General features: G+C 51.6%; 14 protein-coding genes across 14 annotated transcripts; 9 read left to right on the top strand and 5 right to left on the bottom strand.

Annotated features, from left to right (window-relative positions):
- Positions 1-654: 654 nt before the first annotated feature.
- Positions 655-1698, bottom strand: AUEXF2481DRAFT_45133 (uncharacterized protein). Its single transcript, XM_013483411.1, has 3 exons — positions 1442-1698; positions 1228-1390; positions 655-1173 (listed from the first exon to the last, which is right to left on the bottom strand). Exons 1-3 carry the CDS (start codon positions 1466-1468, stop codon positions 905-907), a joined length of 459 nt encoding a protein of 152 aa, XP_013338865.1. The 5' UTR covers positions 1469-1698; the 3' UTR covers positions 655-904.
- A 163-nt stretch (positions 1699-1861) lies between these two features.
- On the bottom strand, positions 1862-2787 carry AUEXF2481DRAFT_45134 (uncharacterized protein). Its single transcript, XM_013483412.1, has 2 exons — positions 2207-2787; positions 1862-2148 (listed from the first exon to the last, which is right to left on the bottom strand). Exons 1-2 carry the CDS (start codon positions 2361-2363, stop codon positions 1994-1996), a joined length of 312 nt encoding a protein of 103 aa, XP_013338866.1. The 5' UTR covers positions 2364-2787; the 3' UTR covers positions 1862-1993.
- Positions 2773-3208, top strand: AUEXF2481DRAFT_45135 (uncharacterized protein). Its single transcript, XM_013483413.1, has 2 exons — positions 2773-2823; positions 2985-3208. Exons 1-2 carry the CDS (start codon positions 2805-2807, stop codon positions 3179-3181), a joined length of 216 nt encoding a protein of 71 aa, XP_013338867.1. The 5' UTR covers positions 2773-2804; the 3' UTR covers positions 3182-3208.
- A 772-nt stretch (positions 3209-3980) lies between these two features.
- AUEXF2481DRAFT_71432 (uncharacterized protein) lies at positions 3981-5431 on the top strand (the record flags this gene model as incomplete). Its single annotated transcript, XM_013483426.1, has 5 exons — positions 3981-4024; positions 4081-4288; positions 4353-4509; positions 4562-4947; positions 5000-5431. 5 exons carry the CDS (start codon positions 3981-3983, stop codon positions 5429-5431), a joined length of 1227 nt encoding a protein of 408 aa, XP_013338880.1.
- An 886-nt stretch (positions 5432-6317) lies between these two features.
- Positions 6318-8681, top strand: AUEXF2481DRAFT_48753 (uncharacterized protein; the record flags this gene model as incomplete). The annotated part of the gene is made up of 6 exons (XM_013483420.1): positions 6318-6404; positions 6627-6703; positions 6774-6816; positions 6876-6935; positions 6992-7443; positions 7493-8681. The coding sequence occupies 6 exons, from the start codon at positions 6318-6320 to the stop codon at positions 8679-8681; spliced, it is 1908 nt and encodes a 635-aa protein (XP_013338874.1).
- Positions 8682-9327: 646 nt separating this feature from the next.
- Positions 9328-10418, top strand: AUEXF2481DRAFT_570895 (uncharacterized protein). Its single transcript, XM_013483433.1, has one exon. It carries the CDS (start codon positions 9537-9539, stop codon positions 10095-10097), a length of 561 nt encoding a protein of 186 aa, XP_013338887.1. The 5' UTR covers positions 9328-9536; the 3' UTR covers positions 10098-10418.
- Positions 10132-11039, bottom strand: AUEXF2481DRAFT_570973 (glycoside hydrolase family 45 protein). Its single transcript, XM_013483434.1, has 3 exons — positions 11026-11039; positions 10717-10964; positions 10132-10591 (listed from the first exon to the last, which is right to left on the bottom strand). The coding sequence occupies exons 2-3, from the start codon at positions 10867-10869 to the stop codon at positions 10166-10168; spliced, it is 579 nt and encodes a 192-aa protein (XP_013338888.1). The 5' UTR covers positions 10870-10964; positions 11026-11039; the 3' UTR covers positions 10132-10165.
- A 572-nt stretch (positions 11040-11611) lies between these two features.
- Positions 11612-12962, top strand: AUEXF2481DRAFT_93005 (uncharacterized protein; the record flags this gene model as incomplete). Its single annotated transcript, XM_013483435.1, has 1 exon — positions 11612-12962. One exon carries the CDS (start codon positions 11612-11614, stop codon positions 12569-12571), a length of 960 nt encoding a protein of 319 aa, XP_013338889.1. The 3' UTR covers positions 12572-12962.
- AUEXF2481DRAFT_571007 (uncharacterized protein) lies at positions 12664-13096 on the bottom strand. The gene is made up of 2 exons (XM_013483436.1): positions 13011-13096; positions 12664-12964 (listed from the first exon to the last, which is right to left on the bottom strand). The coding sequence occupies exon 2, from the start codon at positions 12958-12960 to the stop codon at positions 12757-12759; it is 204 nt and encodes a 67-aa protein (XP_013338890.1). The 5' UTR covers positions 12961-12964; positions 13011-13096; the 3' UTR covers positions 12664-12756.
- Positions 13097-13499: 403 nt separating this feature from the next.
- AUEXF2481DRAFT_9477 (uncharacterized protein) lies at positions 13500-14297 on the top strand (the record flags this gene model as incomplete). Its single annotated transcript, XM_013483405.1, has 2 exons — positions 13500-13595; positions 13674-14297. The coding sequence occupies 2 exons, from the start codon at positions 13500-13502 to the stop codon at positions 14295-14297; spliced, it is 720 nt and encodes a 239-aa protein (XP_013338859.1).
- Positions 14298-15023: 726 nt separating this feature from the next.
- Positions 15024-16547, top strand: AUEXF2481DRAFT_45139 (uncharacterized protein). The gene is made up of 2 exons (XM_013483414.1): positions 15024-15375; positions 15435-16547. Exons 1-2 carry the CDS (start codon positions 15237-15239, stop codon positions 16265-16267), a joined length of 972 nt encoding a protein of 323 aa, XP_013338868.1. The 5' UTR covers positions 15024-15236; the 3' UTR covers positions 16268-16547.
- Positions 16548-18545: 1998 nt separating this feature from the next.
- Positions 18546-19813, top strand: AUEXF2481DRAFT_571226 (uncharacterized protein). The gene is made up of 2 exons (XM_013483437.1): positions 18546-18673; positions 18729-19813. Exon 2 carries the CDS (start codon positions 18883-18885, stop codon positions 19618-19620), a length of 738 nt encoding a protein of 245 aa, XP_013338891.1. The 5' UTR covers positions 18546-18673; positions 18729-18882; the 3' UTR covers positions 19621-19813.
- Positions 19814-20733: 920 nt separating this feature from the next.
- AUEXF2481DRAFT_34013 (uncharacterized protein) lies at positions 20734-21351 on the bottom strand (the record flags this gene model as incomplete). The annotated part of the gene is made up of 1 exon (XM_013483408.1): positions 20734-21351. The coding sequence occupies one exon, from the start codon at positions 21349-21351 to the stop codon at positions 20734-20736; it is 618 nt and encodes a 205-aa protein (XP_013338862.1).
- A 1553-nt stretch (positions 21352-22904) lies between these two features.
- Positions 22905-23637, top strand: AUEXF2481DRAFT_571469 (uncharacterized protein). Its single transcript, XM_013483438.1, has 2 exons — positions 22905-23130; positions 23201-23637. The coding sequence occupies exons 1-2, from the start codon at positions 23059-23061 to the stop codon at positions 23594-23596; spliced, it is 468 nt and encodes a 155-aa protein (XP_013338892.1). The 5' UTR covers positions 22905-23058; the 3' UTR covers positions 23597-23637.
- The last annotated feature ends 30 nt before the right edge of the window (positions 23638-23667 follow it).

A 23667-nucleotide genomic window follows, 5' to 3' on the forward strand; every position in this document is an offset into this window, starting at 1 on the left:
CGTACATGGAGATCGCACTCGGATCTTATATCGGCGGTTCCCCCATGGATGCAGCAGAAGCTTTTAGTACGCCCGTCTTTATGTTGATGCAAGCAGTTGATAGTATGGCTCAAGCAAAGGTCAAAGGTGCCCAAGAGGAAAAGGATGAGAAGAGAGAAGAACAGCGACGCAAGGATTTCATCATACTTATCGTCAGCGTAGTTTTCATGGTATGTGACGCTTTCCCCATTAAAATTCAGAACTCCCGCTAACTCCACGTTCTAGTTCGTTCCCGTCGTGGGTGAGGAGGTTGCATTAGCGTTCGGGCTGGTTAGTCTTGCACGCGCGATTACTATTGCTAGCGAGCTTGGTAATACTGCACTTGCGCTTTACGATACTGTGCAAGACCCGAAATCCGCTGTTGTTAATATTCTGGGCATGTTGCTTGGTGTTGGCGCGATTGCTAAAGTTGAACGCACCGGTAATGGCATTGGCGATGTCGCTAAGCTAAGGCGTGGAATGACCGCGGAAAACGTCGCAGCGCTTGGGTCAGTCTTTAAGAACAGTGATGATAAGCTGCAGAACATTATCAAGGCTTGCAGGCGATGATTCTTGTCTAAGTGGGAGGTTGTCATACTTTCGCTTATAAGAAGACGGCCGGACATAGAAAAACAAATCTCAAGTTACGCTATATAAGACAACTATAAGAGAACTTTAGCTGTTACAGCTCTAGTGTAGCAATAAAGTAAGACGCGAAAGAGTTTCATTTTATAGTGATTGCGATTGCAACCTGAAGCCATCCACAAGACTTTCCGGCGCGTAAAAACCCGTAGCCTTGTTTACGCCAAACCATGCAATAGTGACAAAAGAAAACATGATAAACCTCTCAAGCGCCATCAAACAGAGCTGAAATGCGAGATAAACATCAAACTTCATTGTCATGGAAGTGGAAGGCGACGTCGCGAGGGCGGAGACGGTTGCTTCTCACAAACTCAGCGTCGCCGGGAGGACGCTCGTTCTTTGAGTTGCCAGTCAACATGCTTTGAATGCTCAAGCAGACACTCTCCACATTCTGCACTGGTGACCAGCCTTGAGAAGCGAGAAGGTCCAGACAGATGATGCCGTTCGTGTAGATGTGAGGATGCATGGGAATAGGACGTTCAGGGTGACGGATAAAGACAACTTCGGGAGGCTCTGCGCGTGTGGGTCAGCGGAGAAAAGAGGCATGCGACAGTACCATCAAGATACCTATCGGGTAGTTTGAGCTGAACTCGAATTTCAAGCGGTAGATTTCGCCTTGGTAGATAGGGTTGGCATCCATGACTTGAATGTCCATGAGCCATGTCTTGAGGTTGTCTGCAGCTACGAGAGTGATTCCGGGAGCCAGTTGTCCTTGGATCTTGAGAAGCTCCTGCACGAGGATTAGAAAACATCAAGTTTGGTAATAATGCAGAAGACAGACCTTTTGGAGTCTCTTGGTGCTCATCATCTTGCCGGACGAGTGTGAAGTGATGTTCGTTGATCACAGGTAATGTGGTTGCGGAGCAAAGCCCAGAAGGCGGGAGTGTTGCGGCGGCCTTTTGTGGCGGCGCTCGGTTCGTGTGTATTGAAGAAACAGCGAGAGACAGTTCGATAGAGCCGTTGTTAGAGCAAGATAGAACACAGAGATAAATGGTGACTTTTGTTGTGACGCAAAGGGTGTTGTCTTCTTCACAGACGCTTGTTGCGTGCAAGGCTGAAGATCGACAAATTCGCTGTTCAAATTTACAGGGTCCATGCATGTGAAAGCTGAATACATAGTTGTGGGCAGCAATATGATGGACGACAGCATTAGCACAGTCAAAGGAACGAACAGACAGCTTTAAAATGGCCTCCGGAATTATGTGAGATCAATGGTACATTGTTAATTAGGTCTCATAGGTAAACACGTATCTGATCAAGTTGGGACTCTCAAAGCAATCATTGCGAAACAACCCACTTGCTTTTGCGCAGATAGCAGCAACATCCGCCTCGCTCAGCGACCGGTCAAGGGGCTAGTCAGCTTGTCTCCTGCCTCTCCCGCTTCCTTGCCCAGAGGGTTCTGCAGAGCTCCTCCGGCGAGATTGCCGACTCCTGTCTTGATCTCGCTGACGTCCTTCTGATCGGATGCGGGAAGGTTGTTGATCTGGCCTGCGAGATGATGTGTCAATGACATGTCTGATCAGAATCGAGGAAAAGTAATGCATACCCTTGACCAGATAGGAGGCCTTGTTCTCTCCCATGGTATCGAGAGCCTTCTCTTCCATGGCGCGCTTCCACTGCACGGGTATACCGAAGAGATACACGGCGCCCACCATTGAGGCGACGATCGCGGCTAGGGCTGCGAGGTACATGCTGACGGCCATTTCTCACGGTTGTCTGAATCCTGGCAAGAATTCCCTGAACCTCTTCTTCGATGGTTTCCAGCTGGTTTTGGTAGTCTTGTGCGAGCCGACGACCGGTCCGTTCCTACTCGGCGTTGTTGAGCTCTGCACGTCGAAGCTCGAGATGTGCTCCAGAAGCCGAGCGATCACGACGGGTGTCCTTAGCTGGTAGTTGCGGGACAAAGGTTTCGACGTCAATGTCGACTTGCTCACTGACGACGGGCGCTTCCTCAAGTGTGATATGACGTTCCTCAGACAGAGATCGATGACGGCCACGAGGAGACTCTGGCTGATGATGGCGTCTTCTTATGCGATGAAATGTTGCGGTTACCCAGTTGGACCAGGCTCTGATGAATCTCGGAGGATAGAGGGATGGAGGTTTGGATGTATGCTGGCTTCCGTTGGCCATATGAATGAATGCAAATGGCGCAGGTTTTGTTTGCTACCCAGAAACAAGACGTCAGACACGGCCCACCAACCCTTGTACCTGTATGACGTGCATCGCAGCTTCCTTGGAACTTGCAGCATGCGAGACTCGAGACGCGTCGGCTTGTGCTTGTGCTTGTGCTTGTGCTTGTGAGCCCTGCCTCTGATCGCACCTACCTGCAGTTCACGTACTACTCGGAGTCAAGTTTGTTGGCGAAGACATTGAGTCGCCCAGAGCTGGACGTCAATGTCCCGCGCACAGCACGAGAGCAGGAACAGACGCTGTCTACTTTACCAAGATGCGATCCCCGCGCGGTGATCATCAGCGATACGTTGAGGCTCTCGATCTGTTTCTCGCAAACCCCGTTGGATGAACACTACAGCGTGTCGTGGATGGATTGACATGTCCCAAGCACGCAGAACCAAGCACATCGAAGACCCTGATGCTTCCGCGAAGTCAGAGCTGAGAGGCCGAAGCTTCCACATGTTCACATGTTCCTTCGAGGAACCCCTCCTTCCTCCGACAAACATCCAGAGCCCAACATGAGATGTGGTGCTCCAGGGGGTGAGTGTCGATACGAAAAAGTCATGCAGATACACGCAGAAATAGAAAATTCATCTATCTCAAGAGCCCGGCTATGTTTTGAAAATAGCTGAAAGCATTATTGAAACTCAGCACAGCCCGCCGTGACAATGAAGCTCACCATGATCAGCCCCCGAGCTTGCGTCCTTCTGCCCCACGCACTGCCACGCCGGGTTCCAGCCCGCCGTGCGAAGTGTAAACTAAGGCTGGACTTACGAATACGCGACATGTTAATTGCTGCATCCTTTTTTCCTCCTATCCATCTGTCGAGTCTTTGGTCTGCCCCGAGATAGTTCACAGCCAGCGACAAGCAAATCGTCAAGTCCCGCCGTCGCACAACTTCCACACCGAGACGCAGCGACATAGCAAGCGCCTGACGAAACGCCCACCATGAGTTGTAAGTACTACCGATAGCTCCTTCCCTGCGATGCATGTAAGCAGGCCACCAGCACAATACGATCCGCTGGCAGCCAGACGCACACCTGGTTCTCGATACCATCGCACACCTTCTCAACCTGTTGTCTTTTATCGCTTCCCTACAAGACCCTCTCCAAGCATTCTCTAATCAAGCATTCGGTATAGTCACCAGCATGCTCAACAAACTGCACGGCCAGCCCGACAGCTACGACAAGAAGTCCGTCCAGACCCTCTCCTCCACCCGCAAGGCACGCACTGACATCGCATCACCAGAGCCAAGTACAAGTTTGGCAAGACGCTCGGGGCTGGAACCTACGGCATCGTCAGAGAAGCAGAATCACCCCTAGGAAAATGCGCCGTCAAGATCATCCTGAAGAAGAACGTCAAAGGCAACGACCAGATGGTGTACGATGAGCTGCAGATGCTCCAGCGCCTCCAACACCCCCACATTGTCAAGTTCTTCGATTGGTTCGAGTCAAGAGTAAGATGCACAAGAGATGGGACACACGGCAGCACCGCAGCGTATGCTGACAAGGAGTGAACAGGACAAGTACTACATCGTGACACAACTTGCGACCGGCGGAGAGCTGTTCGACCGCATCTGCGAAAAGGGTCGCTTCACAGAAAAGGACGCTTCTGCCACCATAAGACAAGTTTTGGAAGCCGTCGACTACCTCCACCAGAATGATGTTGTCCACCGTGGTCAGTAGAAGTGCACCACCTGCTGAGTCCGCCTCGCTGACATCTTCCGCAGACCTCAAGCCCGAGAACCTCCTCTACCTTACCAAGGCCGACGACTCGACTCTCGTGCTCGCAGACTTCGGCATTGCCAAGCATCTGGACAGCCCCGACGGTGTTCTCAAGACCATGGCTGGATCCTTTGGCTACGCAGCACCCGAGGTTATGCTCAAGAAAGGACATAGCAAGCCCGTCGACATGTGGTCTCTCGGTGTCATCACCTACACTCTTCTCTGTGGTTACTCTCCATTCCGCAGCGAGAACCTGACCGACCTGATCGAAGAGACCAAGCATGGAAGAGTCGTCTTCCACGAACGCTACTGGAAGGACGTCAGTAAAGAGGCCAAGGACTTCATCATGGCTTTGTTGGTGCCCAAGCCAGAGAAGAGAGCCACGAGCGCCGTACGTCGAGAGAAATACGACGGTCTCTGCAACAAGCTGACACGCATCACAGGAAGCACTCAAGAACCCATGGATCGCCGGCAAGGGTGCCACCGACCACAACTTGTTGCCCGAGATCAAGGCCTACATGACCAAGGCGCGCCTGAAGCGTGGTATCGAATTGGTCAAGCTCGCCAACCGCATCGAAGCACTCAGGATGCAAGAAGACGAAGAGGAGGAAGCACCACAGTCTGCAGACGTCCCCGCTGGCGCAACACAAGCGGCAGGAGACGCACTGGCACAGCAAGAGGAAAAGCCCCTCGAAGCAGGACTCAAGGTGCCGGAAGACAAGGGAGTGACACACAAACGCAGTTTGAGCAAGATTGCCAAGGGAGCCATCTTCCGCGAGGTCGTCCTGGCAAAGGTCCGCGAGATGAAGGCAGATGAAGAAGCACAGAAGATTGCGTCGACTGCCAGTCTTGAGAAGGAAAAGGAGCACAAGTAAGCTCATAGGACTGCATGGACTTCAGCGAGGGACTTGGTTCGTTTTTGGCATGGCGTTTGGGATTATAGGAGAGGAGATTGCACAGGTTGCAACTGATGCGGCACCTTGGCTGCATACCGTCATGGGGATCCTAAATTTATATCACCAAGAGAATGGAACACATTGATCAGACTGCCGAGTCCGAGCAATGAGTGTGGACTCGGGCAATTCCCTAGCGGAAGGTAACAATACCTTCACCATCTACTGCTGTGTTCAGTCCGGGTGCTTATCTGCCGTGACTTCTTGTGCCGCCCGGGTACATGTCACGAACGAGAGCGATGTCGTGGAGCCGAGTTGAGTTCTCTCCAATACTCGTCAACCCCTCTTCAGTGTCCTTGATGGTATCACAAGGTGGAACAAAGGAAGCTGGCGACTGACACGATCAAGTAATGGAGAGTTCCATTGATCCGGATGATCTCTTGTAGCTCAATACACGAGTCCAAGTGCAAAGACAGTCAGATGAGGTCAGAAATAGATGTTCGTGGCCGATGAGGGAAGCTTCCTCGACAGCGCCAATAAGCACCCAACCCCGTCCCAAGACTCACAAGCTTCAAGGCTCGTGAATGCATGCAGTTACACTCTCGATGAGAAGACAGCATTGACAATAGTAGCATAACACGAAGTAAATTATTCTAGAGACCGCGACAGTAGATTCCTCGATGCATCACGTGTGAGGTGGTCCGTGCCGACGGCCAGTGAACTGGCAGCAAAGGGAAGGCGCGACGCGCAAGTGCATGATAGAGCAGTTGCGCAAGATACGACTCAGCAGAACGACGATTATTGCGACAGACCAGACAGCATCAGGCACGGCAAAACAGAGTTACGCGACAACAGAGACACCGAAATCATGGACCGCAACCGCAAGCGCAAAGCAGCCGACGGCGCGTCCCCAAAGGTCGAGAGCAGCACAAGCAAGCGACAAAAGACGACACTGGTGAGTGCGCATCCATCTGGTCCATCTGCTAGGAAGCTGCGGTATGGGAGGTGCAATGCAGCGCGTCGAGTCGTGGACTTGCGGCGAGGCTTCTGCACTTCCCCAAGCACCGTCATGCTGGCCAGCCGCTAAGTCACCACCGACGGAGCGCGACCTTCACCAACGCGAACGCTTGGACGCCGAACAAGACCATCGTCTCTGACTTGACCCTCCACCTCGCAGGAACACGAGACCCCGCAGACGACGACAAAGATTGGCCTCCATTTTATTGACCATCTCAAGTCGGCCAAGGACAAGACGTGAGTCGCAGCCGCAGCAGCAGCAGCTGGAGCGCATGCGCCAGAGCTCAAGAGTCTAACCGTGTCGCAGAGGCCGCTTGATCGCCGACCTGTTCATCGACCTGCCCAGCAAGGTATGACCCACCACCGACACAAACAGCCCCGTCACCAATGCTGACCCTTCCTGCCACAGCGAGAACTGCCCGACTACTACCGCACAATCAAGCTACCCATTGCCATCCAGACCGTCCAGGTATGCGATCTCCTCCTGGCCTGCAATCCTTCACACCCTCTGACACAAGCTCCCAGGACAAACTCGAGCGCCATGAATACCCCACCCTCAGTGTCGTCGAGAGCGACATCAAGCGCATGGTTTCCAACGCAAAGCAATACAACGACGACAAGTCGACCGTCTACCAGGACGCCGAGCGCATTCGCAAGGCTCTGTCCAACTTCATGACCAAGCACAATCCCGCATACAAAGACCCCAACTACGTCGCTCTTCCCACTCCCATTCCCGGTCACGACGACGATGCCTCTGCCTCTTCGGCGCCTCCGACGCGCGATCCCAGCGAGCAGCCCAAGAAGATCACCCTCTCCCTCAAGGCGAATCGCGACCGCAAGTCCTCCGCCGCTCCAGCCGCCGCATCGAGCCCGGCCGCTGCTCTGGAGACCTCAGACCCAGATGACTTTACCGGCAAGACATTCCAACAAGCACAGGAACACCTTGTCAATGGTCTGATCAGCCACACGGATCAAGAGTACGCCACTTGACCTGCCCTGCATGAAGCACTGCTAACACAGAGTCAGTGTCGACATCTTCCAACCCTTCGTCACGCTACCTCCACGGACCTTGACCGACTACTACGCCGTCATCAAGAAGCCCGTGTCACTCAACGCCGTGCGCAAGCGAGTACGAGGACAACACGGCCGTGGATCCGCAACGTCACAGAGCGACTTCAAGACTTGGGACTCATTCGAAGAAGAGGTTTCATACATCTGGCGTAATGCAAGGGACTACAACGAGGATGGAAGCGACATCTACAACCTGTCCGTCGAACTCGAGGATCTCTTCAAGGAACGTCTGGCAACTGCGAAAGCTCAAGTCGACGAGCCCGCACAACCAAAGATCAAGCTCAACGCTTCACGACCGAAAGCTGTCCTGCATCTCGGCGCAAGAGGATCGCCAGCTCCTACTAGTACTCCTGCGAAAGAGGCAATCACCAACGGACAGAAGACTCCTGTCGCAACGGGCCCACGACCTACCAGCAGTGCCGCCGGTTCACGATCGAACTCGCAGGTTCCTTCTTCAGTCAAGCAAGCGAGTGTCAGCGCATCAAGCCCAGTCGTCACAACCGCGGTCAAGACGGAAACGACAGTGGCTGCGTCGCCATCGCTTGCGACCGTTCGCCCACAGAGCATCGCTCCGGACGTCAAGCAGAGTCCAAGAGCAGGAACGGCCACTTCCATGCCTCCTCCGCCTTCTGTCCGTGCGATAAGTGGCAGCCCGCACCCTTCAATGCTGCCTCCTACCCCTTACGTCCCGCAATACGTACCGCCGCCGCCAACCTTTGTCGACAAGTACACTCGCTCAAAGCCTGCCTCGGAAGCCCTCTTACCGAGTCTGGTTATCGCAACACATCCTCAGCTCAACCTTGCCAAGCCGATTCACCTCGACGTTCCTGCTTCCAAGCAATTCACTCAGCAGTCTTTAACAATGTCAATCCCTGCCGCTAGTTACTACATCAGCATCATCCCTACCGTCTCGCAACGTCTCCTGGCACAACGACAGTACAAGCTGTTCGTCACAGTCAACGGCACTCGTCTGATGGGCATCACTCGCGATTTCAATGTCGGAGAGCCCCAAAGGAAGCAAGTCTACGACACAGCCCTCACTCCTGGTGTCAACAGAATCGAGGTCGAGGTCGTCGCTGTCGCTAGTAAGAGTGGGGAACTTGAGGTCGAGAAGACGATGGTGTTTGCCAACCTCATCAAATAGAATGAGATTGAGAATTTGGGCAAGGAGATATTTGGCATTCACCGGCCTCTGGGCTAAGGTGGATTATGTATTGGCCAAGGTGTAAAGCACGACGCTGGCGTAGGTGTTTTCGCTCTCTTTCTGGCAGGTATACCTCTTTGTTTCTTTGTTTCTTCTTCGCGCATAAAGTTGGAGGTGTTGAGTCGTTCTTTACCGCACCTCTACTGGATGCAAGAGTCTTGGCCTCTCGATCTTTGCAGATTCGTCAATTATAATTATCAATTCTCTTCAGTCGTCTCAACCTGCTTTCCCTTTGATTGAGTTGGACTTGAAGCCTTTTGCTCTGCGGCCTGCTTGAAAGCCACGAACGCTTTCTTTGTCGAGCATTTTGTGTACACATCCGCTTTCGTGTTTGACCATGTATGCTTTGACAACTTGGTAAAAGGATCTACTCGACATATTCTCCCTCTGAGTTTCCGAGTCGCTCTCGGACGATCAGCGAATCTGCTGAGCACAAGCACATTCACGAGTTGGCATAACAGGCTCCAGCAGTATTTTGCGAGAGCAGACTGACCTCATGTGGTCCCCCCAAGACTCAGACATCCTAGGCCTTCGAGCCCAGATAAGCGGTACTTGCCCGTTCTCCCTTCCCTCTGCATCATCTACCAGCTCACCTCCCCAGCCAATCTAGACTTCCTAACAGCATCCCCTTACAAAATCCTCACCCTCTACACAGAAGGAGGATACCAAGCCATTGTCCTCGGAGCCGACAACAAACCCTTCACGATAAGTAAGAGTAATCGCGATGGCAATGGGTATAGACAATTCGACAGTGTCAAGGAGGCTTTGATGGGCTTATTGCACAAGACTTCTTAGATGGTGACGGAGAAATTGAGAGGGGATGGTGTTGAGGAGCTAGAGAAGAAGGAGCCTCCGCCTCCACCTTCTGAGGGTGGGAATGGAGGTGGTGGAGGAGGTGATGGTGCGAGTGGTAATAAGAGCACTATCTTTGGAAGCGCTGGTTTTGGAAAGAGTTCGTTTGTAACTGCTGACTCGAAGGAATTTACGGCTAGGGATAATGGTTGTTGTGGATCGATTGGAAGAGTCGGAAATAATGTTTTTGATGGTAATAATTGTGGGATTGGTGGCGGTTGTGGCTGTTGTCCTTGTGGTCCTGCACGCTTTAGCAACACCTTTTGCTGCGGCAACTACTCAGCTGTACGTGGCGATGGATGTCATTGCTGCCCTTGTGGTCCTCCCGGTGACCCTCGCGATGACGGTAAGGTACGTGTCCAAGTAAACCCTTTCGGGAATATCTCTGTCCCAGCCCCCATGAGACAAGAAGCGGAATACGAAGTCATCCAATGCACCTGCCACACAAGGAAGAAACAACAACGTCACAACAATCACTCACTTAGCCGAAGGACGTGGGAGTAGCGTTTTTGACGATCCACCTCGAGTCACTATTGCAGGAGAAGCACCTCCAAACGCAACTAGAGGGGCATTTAGAGGTCATGGCGATGCTGCGCGAGAGCAAGAGCAAGATAACGACATTGAATATTTCCCTGATGGAGAAGGGGGGGGTTTTCACTCCACTCACTACAATTGACTTCCTCTGCACTTCCCACCGCCAATCCCACCCCAGTATTTCCAAACAACGCACCACTAGCCCCACTGTCAATGCAAAGGTCAAAGTTCAAGTTTGCGCCGTACTGGTTGGTGCCGGAAAGACCGTTTTGAGCACACAAGGGATTACTCTCTGCAGGACAGAGGTTGGTAACTTGAACCACGATGGGAGAGCCGAAAGAAAGGCTGTTGCCCGAGGAGTCGGTGGACGCAGTCAGTTTCCAGCAGGTTCCACATGCTGGACCTGCTCCTGCGCCTGTGCCGACGCCGAACTCGTTCTGAGATACTGCTGCTGAAAAGCCGGGCTGTAGCGAATGAACATGTCAGTATTACTGATCTGGGTGTGAAAGCTAGAGAGAACGAAGGAAGGGGCGAAGAAGAGTTGGCAGAAGGGACGGAACAGATCGTAATGCTTGAAAGCTTGACGTACAGAAGTGTAGAAGCCACAAGCTGTGGTTGCTACATTGCAGTTTCCAGATCCCCAGGTGTCGGTCGAACCGTATTGAGTAAAAGAGGCTTTGTAGGAATTTGCTGCTGCGGCGAGGCTGGCTGAAGCAGCAAGGAGATTGATGGAGGTGTACATGATGAAAATGGGTGGTAGAGTGTATTCCAAGAAGCGGTGCGCTGGTACCTTGTGAAAACACGATGCGACAATGGAACAAAGACGAGAGTTCGGCGCTTTTATAGGCATGAACAGTCAATGCAAAAACCTACCTTGATCGATACTGTCGTCACCTACACTATAGTTGCGACGATTGATGCTGTCTCTTATGCATGCGACCCACGTCTAGCATGATCAACACCACGTCCTGTCGCACGAGTACCAGCCGTGCCAGTCATCGGAAACAATAATGCCTCGCTTCTAAAGGAATTCCTGGTTATAGGTACGCTGACGTCGGGAGATCGTCCTGGAGCAATATATCTGAGTTGAGGCTTGCAAGGGCTTCCTTGACGCAAGCAGCGTCATTGCGGTCGTATCCACAAAGGTTGAAGAGAAGCTTTTTGCATCTGCGATTCTCCACGTTTTGCGCAAGCACATGGCGTGTTTCAGACCCTCCCTGGGTCGGTCTTGGGCCATCGGCACTTCGAGGACGGGTGTTTTGAAAGTCTGAAAGGAGCCATTGAAGTCACGGAGCTCTCATCGCGATTGTGGAGTCGACGTGTATCATTTCCGTTAGGATGCGAGGAACCTCGGAAGAAGCGGACGAACAAAGAGCCTTAAGCGGAGAAAGGTTCCGGTTGGAGAACGCCGCCCCGTGATCAGAGCTACAGCCACAATCGCAGATACATCTAAGTGGCATGTTCTTCATTTCCAGCATTCCAAGATGACAATGGACCTGCGATCGCTCACCTACGAGCCTGTGATCGAGAAACTCAACACTCTCGATCAGAACTTACCGCCAGTTCGGAAGCGTAAGCGCGCGTTTGGCAAGCCATTGTCGGACCTTGGCTTGCTCGCATCGATGCCTCCGGAGCTCATCCAAGCGACTCTTACTCAGCTTGATCTCCAGTCCCTCGCCAATCTTCGAATGGTCAATCGGCAAGCCTCATCAACAGTCGATAGTGTCCCTATGTTACGTGCAATTGTCAAGCACGCGCCCCATGCATTGCGTGGTGCATTGAAGATCGAGACGGCTCAATACATTAACTGCGAGACACTCCACAGAACGTTGCATACAACTGAGTGCAAAACATGTGGAGACTTCGGTACCTATATCTATCTACTCACCTGCGAGAGAGTGTGCTTTTCATGTCTCGTTTACAATCGAAACTATCTACCTTGCGATTTCACCACACCAAAGAAGTTTGAAGCCCTCAGGGAATCATTGCTAGACCTACCACACATGATAAGTCTGCCGGGGATATACTCGCCAAGAAAGGAGAGGTGTCGCAAGCGTCTTCTTTGGGATCGTCGGAGCATTCTTCGCGATGCGTCTGATTCTATAAAGGCCCAACTTGAGAAAATCGAAGGCCCATACTACACTGGAGTATATGCTGACAAGACACGCTGTATGGCAGTTGTTGAGATCCTATCCTTGGATGCAAAGACTGGACTTGTGATTGAAGGCTTCCATTGCCTTGCTTGTCGAGACTCTCGTTCGTACGGTTGGAATGGGCAGCGCTTCAATCCCAGACGCGCATTCTGGTCCCACTCTTTCGAAGCTCACCTGGTCGAGAACGGTCCGATCGTTGAAGGTCGACATGAAGCGACGAATGCAAGACAGTACCAGGCCAGGTATCGTATGACACTGGCTTGGAACCCATTTTGGGACCAGAGCACGTAGTAGAATACTCTACTTACTGTCACTGTAACCCATGGGCGAAGTGGACAGAGCGACCATTCAATTCGGCGTAGACGATTCGGAGACAGTGCTAGCCCAATCGCACTCCGTCAACATCGATGCCCTCGCATCACCTCCATTTCCGCTGCTCATCCTGCGTCCCCTCGCAACTTCCAAACCCCTCGCGTTCAACCGGTACGCTCCACTGGACGGTGCATCTCAGCTTTGCCAGGCTTGATCATGTGCTGAATACACATGTGCAAGGAAGGTGGCATCTGTTCTTTGTTGATTGAATCACACTTGACGTTGCTGCCGTGGCGCTCTGCGCTTTGGATGTACTGCCCTTCTCTCTTGCAGCCACATGTGTAGTTATGCATCAACAGGGTACACATTGCGCTATATGACATCAGACAGCTGTGCAGAATTGTATTCATGTACTTACGCTGAGTTCTTAATGCCGACGGGAATAACAGCGGATCCGATTTGTTGGTTTCCGTGCAGTTCAAGCGTGGTTTGAGGTAGATGCTCTGATAGTTCTATAATCTGAAGAGTGTAAAAGTAACAAAGGGGGTCAATGTGTACAGGCTTTGACGAAGCATATTTATGTTTCCATCGAAACTACCCGATAAGTTGCACGAAGCTGGTAGCCGCCGAACACACTTGCTCGGAACGCTGAAGGTGAAATCTGTGAGAATGTGAAGAGATGTTCGCTGCAAAAACCAGCGCACCATACACATCACTACGATAAGCGCGAGTGAGGCACGTATCGACTTCCGCAGTCTCTCGGCAACCAATCAACATAGAAACCTTGCGCTCTTCACAATCTGGGAAGATCAATCACAATCTGAACAACTCAATCACGTGTCGCGCTTGTTCTTTGAAACTTGGTTTCATTTCATCGACTGGACCTATCTTCACATACCCCGTCGCAATGTCGAAAGTTCAGATGCTTGACGCCAGCGTCGATACTGAAGATATCAGTGACATACGCATACTGGTCGATCACAAGTATGTTAGATATCTCACTGTAGCTCCAGGCGTTTGGGACAGTTTTACAATGTGTTGCGAGCCCTAGTTGATAGCTGCATTGCCCCCCCTGCCGCAGGGCCGATGGAACACCGCTCACATATCTTCGGATCCGTCGACTGGCACGCCATATTTCGCCTCTGCCACTAATAAAACGCTGCCTGCTGTGACTGAGCTTTGGCATCCGCTGTTCATCGAGTTCCTGGGCTTCCAAATGGGCAAGAAGCTACGGTCCAACGTACACGAAGCTACCTGTTCGCAGCTCAACGGAAAGGTCGTTATCAAGCTGGCAGAATTTCACTGGGAAATGCAATGGCTCAACCAAGAAACTCAAGCTTACCAGTGGATCAAAGATCTCAATGTCGGCCCCAAGTTCCTTGCGCACCTCACCGAAGAGGGAAGAGTGATCGGCTTTGCGATGGAGCATATCCAGGACGCTCGTCATGCAGAGCCAATTGACATCACCCTCCGCCAGCAGGCGTTGCAGAGACTGCACGGATCAGGGATCAAGCATGGGGATGTCAATAAGCACAACATCCTCATCAGAGATGACCGTGCTACGCTGATCGATTTCGACAATGCGGCGAGGAATCAGGAGGCCAGTGTACTTGATGCGGAGTTGAACTCGCTCGAAGCGGTGCTCGCAGATCAGTCTGGAAGGGGAGGCATAATTGTGGGTACCGTGGACGACAGCGATCTATAGTGAGACGCCTCCATTGCTCTATATGAGATAAGCGTCGTTTTTGCTCGATCACGTAGATTCGTCATGACCGTTCCCGAGGTTCCGTTTGTTGAGTTGCTGGTGTCGTGCCTCGAGTTCTGGCCATGTTCTGACGTCCTCGTAGCCTTCAGGCATCCACATTTCCAAGACCGGATCTTTTGTGTAGCAAGTATTGCAGGGGAGTCTCTGAGGTTCCGGAAGAGAATCCATATTTGATAGTAGCGAGGGGCTGCCACCACAGTCTGAAGCCTCCTCGCCTGATGAACGCACATCCATCACAGTAATGCTCGGTCTTCTGATTGTATACGAGTGGCTGGTGGGATTTCAAGGGCAACACCTTGAGGAAATCAGGTGCCTTACGTGACCACTTGCCCCGGCGATCACGCATCAGGTAATGCACGTCATTCAAGCGCTTCTCTGAGTTAATGGGTCTCAATTGCGCAAGTTTCTCCTTGTGTCGTTCAGGATAATTCTCACGCCAGTCTTTGGCAGACTGTCTGGACAGAGACCGTACAGCAGCGGAGAAGTATGACTTCGAGGTAGGAGTCGTATCCGAGCAGAAAGTGGTGAGGAAAACCGAGGGCAAGTGCAAAAGGTTAAAGTTGTAGAGGCTCAAAATAGAAATGGCGGGTGCCAAGAGTCAGCGCTCCCGCATTCTCAAACAGTCGGCGGGCGATGGGCGCGGGCCTCGTTGGTATTTACGATTCGCTCTCTTTTTCTGTCCGTCTCTGCCATTCACGCATCACTCTGCTCATCCACACCTCACGCCAGCTGTATCCTTGCCATAACGGCCAGTCCTTCGCTCAACACCGGTATACGACGAGCCTCCATCCACAGGACACCGGGACCGCCACCTGCAGGAGCGAAACACGACAACAACAGCCCCTGTTCGCTCACAAGCACCACGCATAACCGCACAAGATGCGTCCGGCACAGCTCCTCTCCTCGGTTGCTCTTTTCTCAGCCCTGAGCTCAGCATCAGCACCATGGTCCGAGTCCTTCCACCTCAAAGCCATCCGCGACATCAACGACTACATCTTCCCGCGACAGGACAACTCTGGTATGTGACAGTTGCTCCATGAAGCTTACGGATTACGCGTACTGACTAATGATCTCCAGAGTCGAGCGCCGCTGCTTCCAACACAGCCGATTCTTCTAGCGCAAAGTCAACAGCCGCATCGTCAGCAAAATCCACAGCAAGCTCGTCGAACAAGGACTCTTCGACCGACGGCAGCGCTGCTACCACGACCGGATCCGATCAGAGCAGCGCCGCTTCATCCGGAAGCTCAAAGTCTGGTGACCCCTCGGACGCTTCGACGACCGGCAAGTCGACGGGCAAGAGCAGTGGAAGCAACAAGGCAACAAGCACGGCGTCATCTGCAAAGACAAAGACGTACGGAAACACGGCTGGCTACGGCGGTATCGCCATGATCACGCCCGACGTCTATGCAACCTCGACCTACTACAAGATTGGCAACTTCATCACCTTTGCCTGGAACATGACTTCCCTGTCCGCCACCCCGACTGCTCTCGACGTCATGGCCTCCTGCGCTGCCAACCAGCACATGTACACTCTCGCCGTCAACCAGACCGTCAATGGCACATCTGGTACCGTCACATGGGACACCGGCGACTACCAGAGCACCGCCACCATCCCTCTGCTCACAGAGACCTACACTCTCGTCATCATGGACGCCGCTCTGCCTGCTGTCAGCGCGACTGCCGCTTATGGCCACCTCCCCGTCTACAGTGGCCATCTCTTTGCCATGTATGTCCCTCAAAGCACAGACTACCACAACACTTCTGGCAACGACACCCAGATTTACACTTGCATCACCTGCAAGAGCGGAGCCAGCTCGCTCGAAAGACAGACGCTAGCCGTCATCTTTGGCACCGTCTTCATCACCATTGCCACCTTCTCCATCTTCGTCGGCGGTTCTGGCATCCTTTGAGCCGATGATTACATCCAAGAACAAAATGATTTAGGGCAGGAGTTTTACTTGGGGATTATCTGTGGTCATCTGCATCGGGAAGGCGTTTTATCTCAATTAGGCAATGCTTGGCTATCTTCCTGTGCATGTTTCGTTATCATTTTGTCTATATATATCACATTTCTGACTCTCATTTTGGTTGACTGATAATTGCTTGTTTGCTCCGACGTTCGTGAAGCAGGCGCGCCTATTGAGCCACTTGCCCATAACACTGAAAAGGCTTATTTTTCCACCTTCTGCTTCTATCGAGTCTTTGACAGTGCTGTAAAGAGTCTAATTACATGTCGAGTCTCTAATCCATCTACTCTCTTTCGCCGTATCAATGGTGATGGATGCATACCCGAGTACAGTGCCGGCTAAAATTCGCCGCGGCCAAAATCTTTCCTGTTTACGTGCCACATCGTGCAACAACTTTCCTCCACGTCATGACTGATCTGTACTTGACACTCGCCTTCCATTCAACTTACTCCTAGCACCCGCTATTGATGCGCTTCGATGGTCTCCCAAGTACGGTCGCCGAGCGAAAACTCAAGTTCGCGGCCAAGGAAAGGCTGTATAAGCTACTGATGAAACATTTTCAAGGCACACCCCCGACCACGTCAAAGCATGAAATCGAAGTCAAATTGAGACGCCTCTCGGCTGCTAAGAAGCTGCCGAAGACTTTCACCATTCTGAAGACTATTCCCCCTACTCACTTAATGGTCCGCAAAGGCGTCTTTCAGATTGATCCATCGAAAGGCCCAACTTATCGGGATGCTTGTCGCGCCGTGGATGAAGCTGCAAAACAATTGGCTCCGAGTCGAAAGGACGAGTCTAGGAAATCGCACCCTTCCAATGAAGATGTCAACTGGACACTTGGACAACTTCGATCAACATCCTCGGAAGCTGGCCGCTCTGGACGAGGAACGATACGAACGACCTCCAGTGATGCTATCAGGCTCTACCAGGTGTTGAAGCCCGTATTCAAGGGCTTCTCGCCTGACACCTCGAGTTCGCTTACACTAGCCAGGCTCAGGGAGTTCGAAAAATCCAATGATGAAATCAAAGCCATAATACAGTCTATGGGATTTTGGCGAGTCTACATCTGCCTGTCCCATTTGGTACGAACAGGAATGTTTGTGAACTCTGCGCAATCTCCGAACCACGATCAAGCAATCACAGCGGCCTCGAGTCTTCCGGACAACATGGAGCCAAGAAAAAATGTTGAAAACGAGGTTCAGTCGCCTTTTGACCATTTCAAAACTGTAAAACAAGAATCTGCGACCTCACAAATAGTCTCCAGTTTCAGGCCTTTTGCACAACAGGAAGCTGGCGTTTCATCTCAAGCTGTCTTTCCACGTGCGCAAGATGTGGCACCTTGTGGAGAGGCTGACGAGATCAATCACCCTGGGGTCTCCGAAGGCCCCTCAGCAGGCCCTTGGACGCCTCTCAGACTCCCAGACATGGATGTTGTTGAGCCGATGACCGATACGGGCGATACGATAGATTTGCTTCGGATGGGATTCTGCTCGTCGCAAGCTGAACTGGCTCGGAGCACAGCAGTCGACGCGTATTCAGTCCAGAACATTGTTCCTTCGCTGATGACAGCTCAGACGGCTTCAACCACAGAGGTGGCAGATCCAGTCGTATCAGACACGTCAGCAGAGATTATGCGGCTGGAATATGCAAAGACGTCAGTAAGCGATCACGTTATACTGCCTTCTCCACAGGATTTGGAATTTGCCTCGAATGATAAGAAAGAGTTGGATATCACTGGCCTGCGGATCTTCGAGTCTCAGCATCCGAGAGTCTCCGAGCCTCCATCTTTCACGAAAGCCGACGAGATGAATCACGAGATTGCACAGTCTCAGACCCAAAGACCTGATACAGAAAACAATATAATTTCTCCGACTGACCTGTGGTCATCTACAGCAACACTCGCCGTAGGAACGAAGATTGCCGATGCAGTCGAGCATGACGACATTGTTAACCTGGCTGGAAATGATCCGCAACAGCTGGCTGAGGGCTCTCTGGACTTCATTGCGCCCCCAATCACGACGTTGCAAGACACGGACGATCACACTCGTCCTCTGAATACTTCCACGGACGAGACGCAGCCCATACCAGACGAAAACGCTTCTTCGGGAGAAGTTTCGGCTCTTGTGCGTCATCCAGCTCTTGGAAAAGCGAAGACAAGAAGATCGAAGCAAAAGAACAGGCAGAAGACTCTGAAACTGCATGACCAGTCCGCACCGCAAGCGGCTCAGCCCACAACAGAGACAACCCCTCCAAAAGCCCGCAGCGATTTAAATGAAGACGTGCCCGACGACAGCATTGAAGATGACAGCGTCGTCAATAGCGACCATGCCCACTATACTCCAACTCCCAGTGCACCACTCAAGCAAGCCGAGTCAAAGGACGGGCAGAATCCTGGTGCTCAAATTGACGTAGAATCGACACTCAACTCCCATGAGACGCACAAGTTTCCTGAATTTGGGAGGGACTATTTCAGACTATTACGCAAACCGCGAGATGACAATCGTAAGATACTCGATGAGCAGGATGAAAGCCTATCCCACATCTCGCAACATGCCACGATGCCCGTCCCACAGATCCGAGCTCAATTCCTACCATATTCGACTCAGTACAGAATAATCACTCACATCCAAACCTCACTGGAAAGGCTTTGTTTCGAGTATGTCAAGCGGAAGCATCCCGACATCTTGGAAGGAACACCTAAGCAATGGGAACTCGATTGCCCTGAAAGCATGGAGCTGACACGATGGTTGCAATTATTGGAGAACCCCCTGTGCAACAACAGAGCCGCGCGAAGACTTGTGCTAAAGGAAACTGGTAGATCAATCTCTGTCTTGTGGAGATCACTAGCAACACTTCGCAACTTCGCGGTTCATAGAAACAGGGCCGATATACCCACCTTGCAGTATTGGACTGGCGATGCCCGAGCACTCGCAAAGCTCCTTGGAGACCCTGAAACAGAAACACAATTCGCAAATATGAGTCGCCAGCTACAAGTCGCAGCGAGAGAACTGCTCACCAATAAAGCGAATACAGAGGGCAAACTTCTGAATACCTTCAAGGAACTCGCGGCGAAGCGAGCCGAACTGGATCGATTGGAAAGAGAAGCGATTAAAGGCATGGAAGAGGAGAGTACACGATACAAAGAATCTACCGCTGCATGGCTACATGAGTCCATCTTACAGGAGCGACATAGCTCCAGATCCTCTGAATCAATTGCACCGGAGTCAAATCACGCGCCTTCTTCACCGCCGCAGACTGGAGTGGTTGGCTGGCTCAAGAGATGGTTCGGGTCTTGATGAATCATCGACATTCGACCCCTCAAACATCAAACGACTGATACACGTAGAACAGAACCGTCACAATCATACTCACTGCTCAATCCTCCTCACTCTTCTTCCTCCCTTCGACTCCTCAAAATGTTCTGCGCGGCAGTGTTCAACTACATGCGCGACCATGCCCGCCAATAACCATCACATCGACTCACGTAACTATCCTTTATTTCCGCAAACTGTCTACTTCCCATCTATCCTCCGAAACCCTACAAAATCACGTCGAGAAGCCCGAGCGACAAAGTCTAGAGCCAAAGAGATCAGCACCGGTTTCTCCTTACGTGCGTTTGCGCGCTACTACGCTTTTTGTTGCGTACGAAACGATGGAGAAAAGTGTCGATCTTCTTTTGTCTCAGCTTTCACGATATTGATCGTCAGTGGGGTCGCAAAATAGGGTAGATTTGAAGATTGATTTCCGGATTTGTGTTATGTGATGGTCGGAAGGGCTACAGGGATAATATTCGTTACTGTCACGCGATGGCGATGAAAAAAGGGGTCTGAGTTTAGTGGTGTCGATGCTTTGAGGCCAGTCTTGACATGACTGTGACTCAAAGCGTTGGAGAAAATGCATAACATGATGCACAAGGCATGTGGAAAAGAAGGTAACCATTGCGCGATGAGAGAGAGGAGATTGTTCAATTTTGTTCTAGACTAGAATTTGCTACACCAGAGAGAAGAGAGAGGAGAGTGAGGTGTAAGAAGAGAGGAGAAGTGACGGCAGAATAGAGTCTCCCACGGTGATGTATGAGGTTCCCTTTTGTAGAGGGAAACAGACCGACAGACTGATCGGTATTGAGGATGCGACAGATGATCGCGTGCTTGCCTCGCGTGGGGGCGGTGAGAAAGCGCTGCTTCTACAAGCGGTGAGAGGGCGCATTGCTCTCGCTCGTTGCCTGGTAAGACATGCTTGCTTTGTGGAGTAGGCAATATGTGTGCAGTAAGTCCTTGGGCACGGAAGCTATCGTGTGACAGTCGTTGCCTAGAAACGAGGATCCTCGAAGCAGACTGCCAGACATGGTAGGTGGATTGGTAATTGGCCAGATAGATGAATGAGGTTCAGATCATGGACGAGTGGGTCGTTCAGCCCTTGAAGATGGTCTTGCTCAAACGCATACCCCTCTTCATTTTCCTGCCCAGCAAACTACCAGATCTTCGGATGCTGCCAGATCTACCGAGACCATTCTGCTCAGACACGGAAGTTTCTGGTGCGACATTCTCTTCGTCTTGGAGTAAGCGTTGTTTACGCTCAGGGTTGGCCATCAGGTAAACATCCAATCGCCAGTTCATCATGCGAGCCTTTTCGCCTCTACCGAGTTCTTCAGCTTCAGCATCATCGTCTTGCAAGACGCGACTGCTGCTGCTTCTGGGCAATGATGTGGTCGAGTTTGTCGCACTGCTTTGGCGTCTGTGGCGTTCAGTAGACATTGGCATAGCATTAACACCAGAAGTTCCTAGACTCCCACTGCGAGAGCGAGAGATGCTGCCGCCGAACAAACGATGTGTACTGTCGTCGAGAATGCCAGAGTCAGAGGAAGAATCATCGCACCATGGGCATGATTCTAGTCTTGTTTCCCAGCCTTCGAGGGCGAGTTTTGATGAGCAGTTGGAGAGGTTTGTTGTGTTTGTGCAGGGTTTCACAAGGGTATACCAGCGGTGGGAGCAAGGTTGCGTCGAGACGTTGAGGTTGGCCACACACATTGCGACTTTTGTATGTTTGCTTTTGTATCGCCAAGGATATGATAGGCAATTAATTTGAGGCTCTTCTGTGGTCTGATATAGTTGCTAACACCCAGTAGGATCCAAGATGGTCCAGCAAAGGTAAATTGGAGATCCTAAAGACGAAGGGATCGTTTTGTTCTTATCAAAAAGAGTCAGCGCTGCAACGGATGTCCTCGGTTGTTCGATGTCAGTTATGACATGTGCCAGTGCGATCAACACAAAAGATAGGCGGGCTTGTGTCTCTGGCTCGGGCTGTGCTAAAAGCTTGGTTGTGGATAGCCTCGGACGTGGAGATGAAAAGGCAAGCCGCCGAGTGACCCTGGCAAATCTCGGTCTGGACAAGCGACGATCTTGTGATTTTGCGGGGAAAGGGGAAAAGATGGACAGGCAGATAGGTCGAAGGGAAAGCGCGAGTGATGATCTTTTCTGTTATCTCTTGCTGGTCTCCGGGTCGTTATGTGGAGCCGAAGTATACAAGGTGGATGGGATCTGCGGTCACGCGGGAGCCTGGATGACAACGGACGAGAGGCTGGCTGGCTTGCGATATACGATGCGAGCAAGAACGAGCTCCAAGGTTTCGATAGCAAGATGTTGTTGCCGGTGGTGGATAAGAATCAAACGGGTATTCCAGTTGGAGGTTCTGTAGTCCGAGTGTGAGTCACATATAGATGCGACTGCCTTGTCTTGAAGAAGAGCCGAGTCACGAACGACAAGATCAAAATGTTCCAAGGCACGTGTGTGGAGTGTTTTGTAAGAGACCGCGGAATGTCAACCCGGACAAGGTGCTTGGGCAAAGGGAGGAAGCTGCTTATTATATCTTCTTGACAGCAGCACACCCCTCCTCTCATCTCACACCCTCTAACACACGTCTATCCATTCCCATCCCACCCCTTGATCAATGCTTTTCTCGTTTCCAGCGCCCGACTTTCTTTGTTTGCACCGATGATTTGACTTGCTTGTTCCGCCGCTTCCCCAGAGTAAGCTAAAAACGACAGGGATCTTCGGCCCGCTTTTTAGTACACGCAGCAAGCTGCAAAGGAAAAAAGTGGGAGGCTGAAGAGTTGGTCATTCTTGTGGGAACTTTACGCGACTGTCACGTTCTTTGCTTTGCTGTCTTCTTGGTCATCTAATGGAGTTTGTTGTGCTGTCCTTGCTCACATCCCTGCAGGAAGAGAATATGTATTATCCATCAAGAAAGTTGACGCGAGTCTTGACGTGTACGAGTACGGTACTCGACTGCTGACTGTACAAACGAGCAAGAATCAATCTCCACCAGCTTCATCATAAACGATGTACTGACACCAGCAATGATGAGACCTCGACACGTCAATTGCATATGCGTACATCCACCTAATCGTTTGCGCATCCAGGTACCCATTCATGTAGCCAACCTAGACCGAAGCACTTCAGGCAGCGATCTCAACGCAGATCAAGCCACACGAAATGAAAGCAGTCCGTGAACGACGCTTCCGGGCGCCCGCGCATACCGGTGCCTTGCTTAGATGACCGCCTCCCGGTAAGACAGGCAGATGTGCAAAACGCCACAATATCGCGAACTTCCCTTCTCTGCTCACCGCGTGTGTCGCAAGGTATGCAGGTATCTGCTTGTCAACCAAGAGAACCCAAGCTTTGCAACCACGTGTGGACATCCTCAGGTCTCACAAGCGGTGAGCAGCATATCGTGGCATGGAGGAACTCAGGCCAGTGGCTTGCAGCAAGCATGCTGGTGGAATGCTGGTGGAATGCAATTGGATTAGGGTACATTCGGAAGACGAACCCATTCTCTTGATTTACTGCAATCACCACCATATCTCACGCCTCTTACCAGTATCTTCAGTACACGCTTCTCCTCAAGCTAGAGAAGCGAACCCTAGGCGACCTGCATGAAGTCCCGTCCACCCGTCACAAAACGACCACGCATACTGTAACAAGTCTACGCTTTTCCTTTTTCGCTCTGCTTCGTCCTTCTCGGTCATCAGATCTGACGATAAGAGATGAAGAAGCCAGGGGCTCGGTTGACGGTTCCTCATATCTGCTGCATCGACATTCCAAGCGCACTTCGAGATGCAAGGCAGACTTGATGCGACAGCACTGGCTTACTGGACAGATAATGCTGTCGAATGCTTCCACCACGTTTTCTCAACCTGCACTGCTCCTCATGTGCGATAAATGTCGTCTTTTCGTGTGGTCGCGCAAGACTTTAGATTCTTTCTTTCCAGGATAGTTAGTGTCTTTGGTTGAAAAGCAACACCGAATGGCGCATTCTTCACTCATTCTAACAAATATTTCCCAAAT

The sequence above is a fragment of the Aureobasidium subglaciale genome (genome assembly GCF_000721755.1).
Source record: "Aureobasidium subglaciale EXF-2481 unplaced genomic scaffold scaffold_43, whole genome shotgun sequence".
Taxonomy (NCBI): Eukaryota; Fungi; Ascomycota; class Dothideomycetes; order Dothideales; family Saccotheciaceae; genus Aureobasidium; species Aureobasidium subglaciale.

Coding starts and splice junctions, on each gene's coding strand:
- AUEXF2481DRAFT_45133 (XM_013483411.1), bottom strand. CDS start 1,468: ATGATGAGCACCAAGAGACTCCAAAAG. Junction 1,391..1,441: donor GCACCAAGAGACTCCAAAAG/GTCTGTCTTCTG, acceptor ATCCTCGTGCAG/GAGCTTCTCAAGATCCAAGG. Junction 1,174..1,227: donor CAGCTCAAACTACCCGATAG/GTATCTTGATGG, acceptor CCACACGCGCAG/AGCCTCCCGAAGTTGTCTTT.
- AUEXF2481DRAFT_45134 (XM_013483412.1), bottom strand. CDS start 2,363: ATGGCCGTCAGCATGTACCTCGCAGCCCTAGCCGCGATCGTCGCCTCA. Junction 2,149..2,206: donor GGCCTCCTATCTGGTCAAGG/GTATGCATTACT, acceptor ATCATCTCGCAG/GCCAGATCAACAACCTTCCC.
- AUEXF2481DRAFT_570895 (XM_013483433.1), top strand. CDS start 9,537: ATGGTGACGGAGAAATTGAGAGGGGATGGTGTTGAGGAGCTAGAGAAG.
- AUEXF2481DRAFT_570973 (XM_013483434.1), bottom strand. CDS start 10,869: ATGTACACCTCCATCAATCTCCTTGCTGCTTCAGCCAGCCTCGCCGCA. Junction 10,592..10,716: donor CTTGTGGCTTCTACACTTCT/GTACGTCAAGCT, acceptor CATTCGCTACAG/CCCGGCTTTTCAGCAGCAGT.
- AUEXF2481DRAFT_571007 (XM_013483436.1), bottom strand. CDS start 12,960: ATGTGTACCCTGTTGATGCATAACTACACATGTGGCTGCAAGAGAGAA.
- AUEXF2481DRAFT_45139 (XM_013483414.1), top strand. CDS start 15,237: ATGCGTCCGGCACAGCTCCTCTCCTCGGTTGCTCTTTTCTCAGCCCTG. Junction 15,376..15,434: donor CCCGCGACAGGACAACTCTG/GTATGTGACAGT, acceptor AATGATCTCCAG/AGTCGAGCGCCGCTGCTTCC.
- AUEXF2481DRAFT_571226 (XM_013483437.1), top strand. CDS start 18,883: ATGCCCGTCCCACAGATCCGAGCTCAATTCCTACCATATTCGACTCAG.
- AUEXF2481DRAFT_571469 (XM_013483438.1), top strand. CDS start 23,059: ATGGAGGAACTCAGGCCAGTGGCTTGCAGCAAGCATGCTGGTGGAATG. Junction 23,131..23,200: donor TGGAATGCAATTGGATTAGG/GTACATTCGGAA, acceptor GCCTCTTACCAG/TATCTTCAGTACACGCTTCT.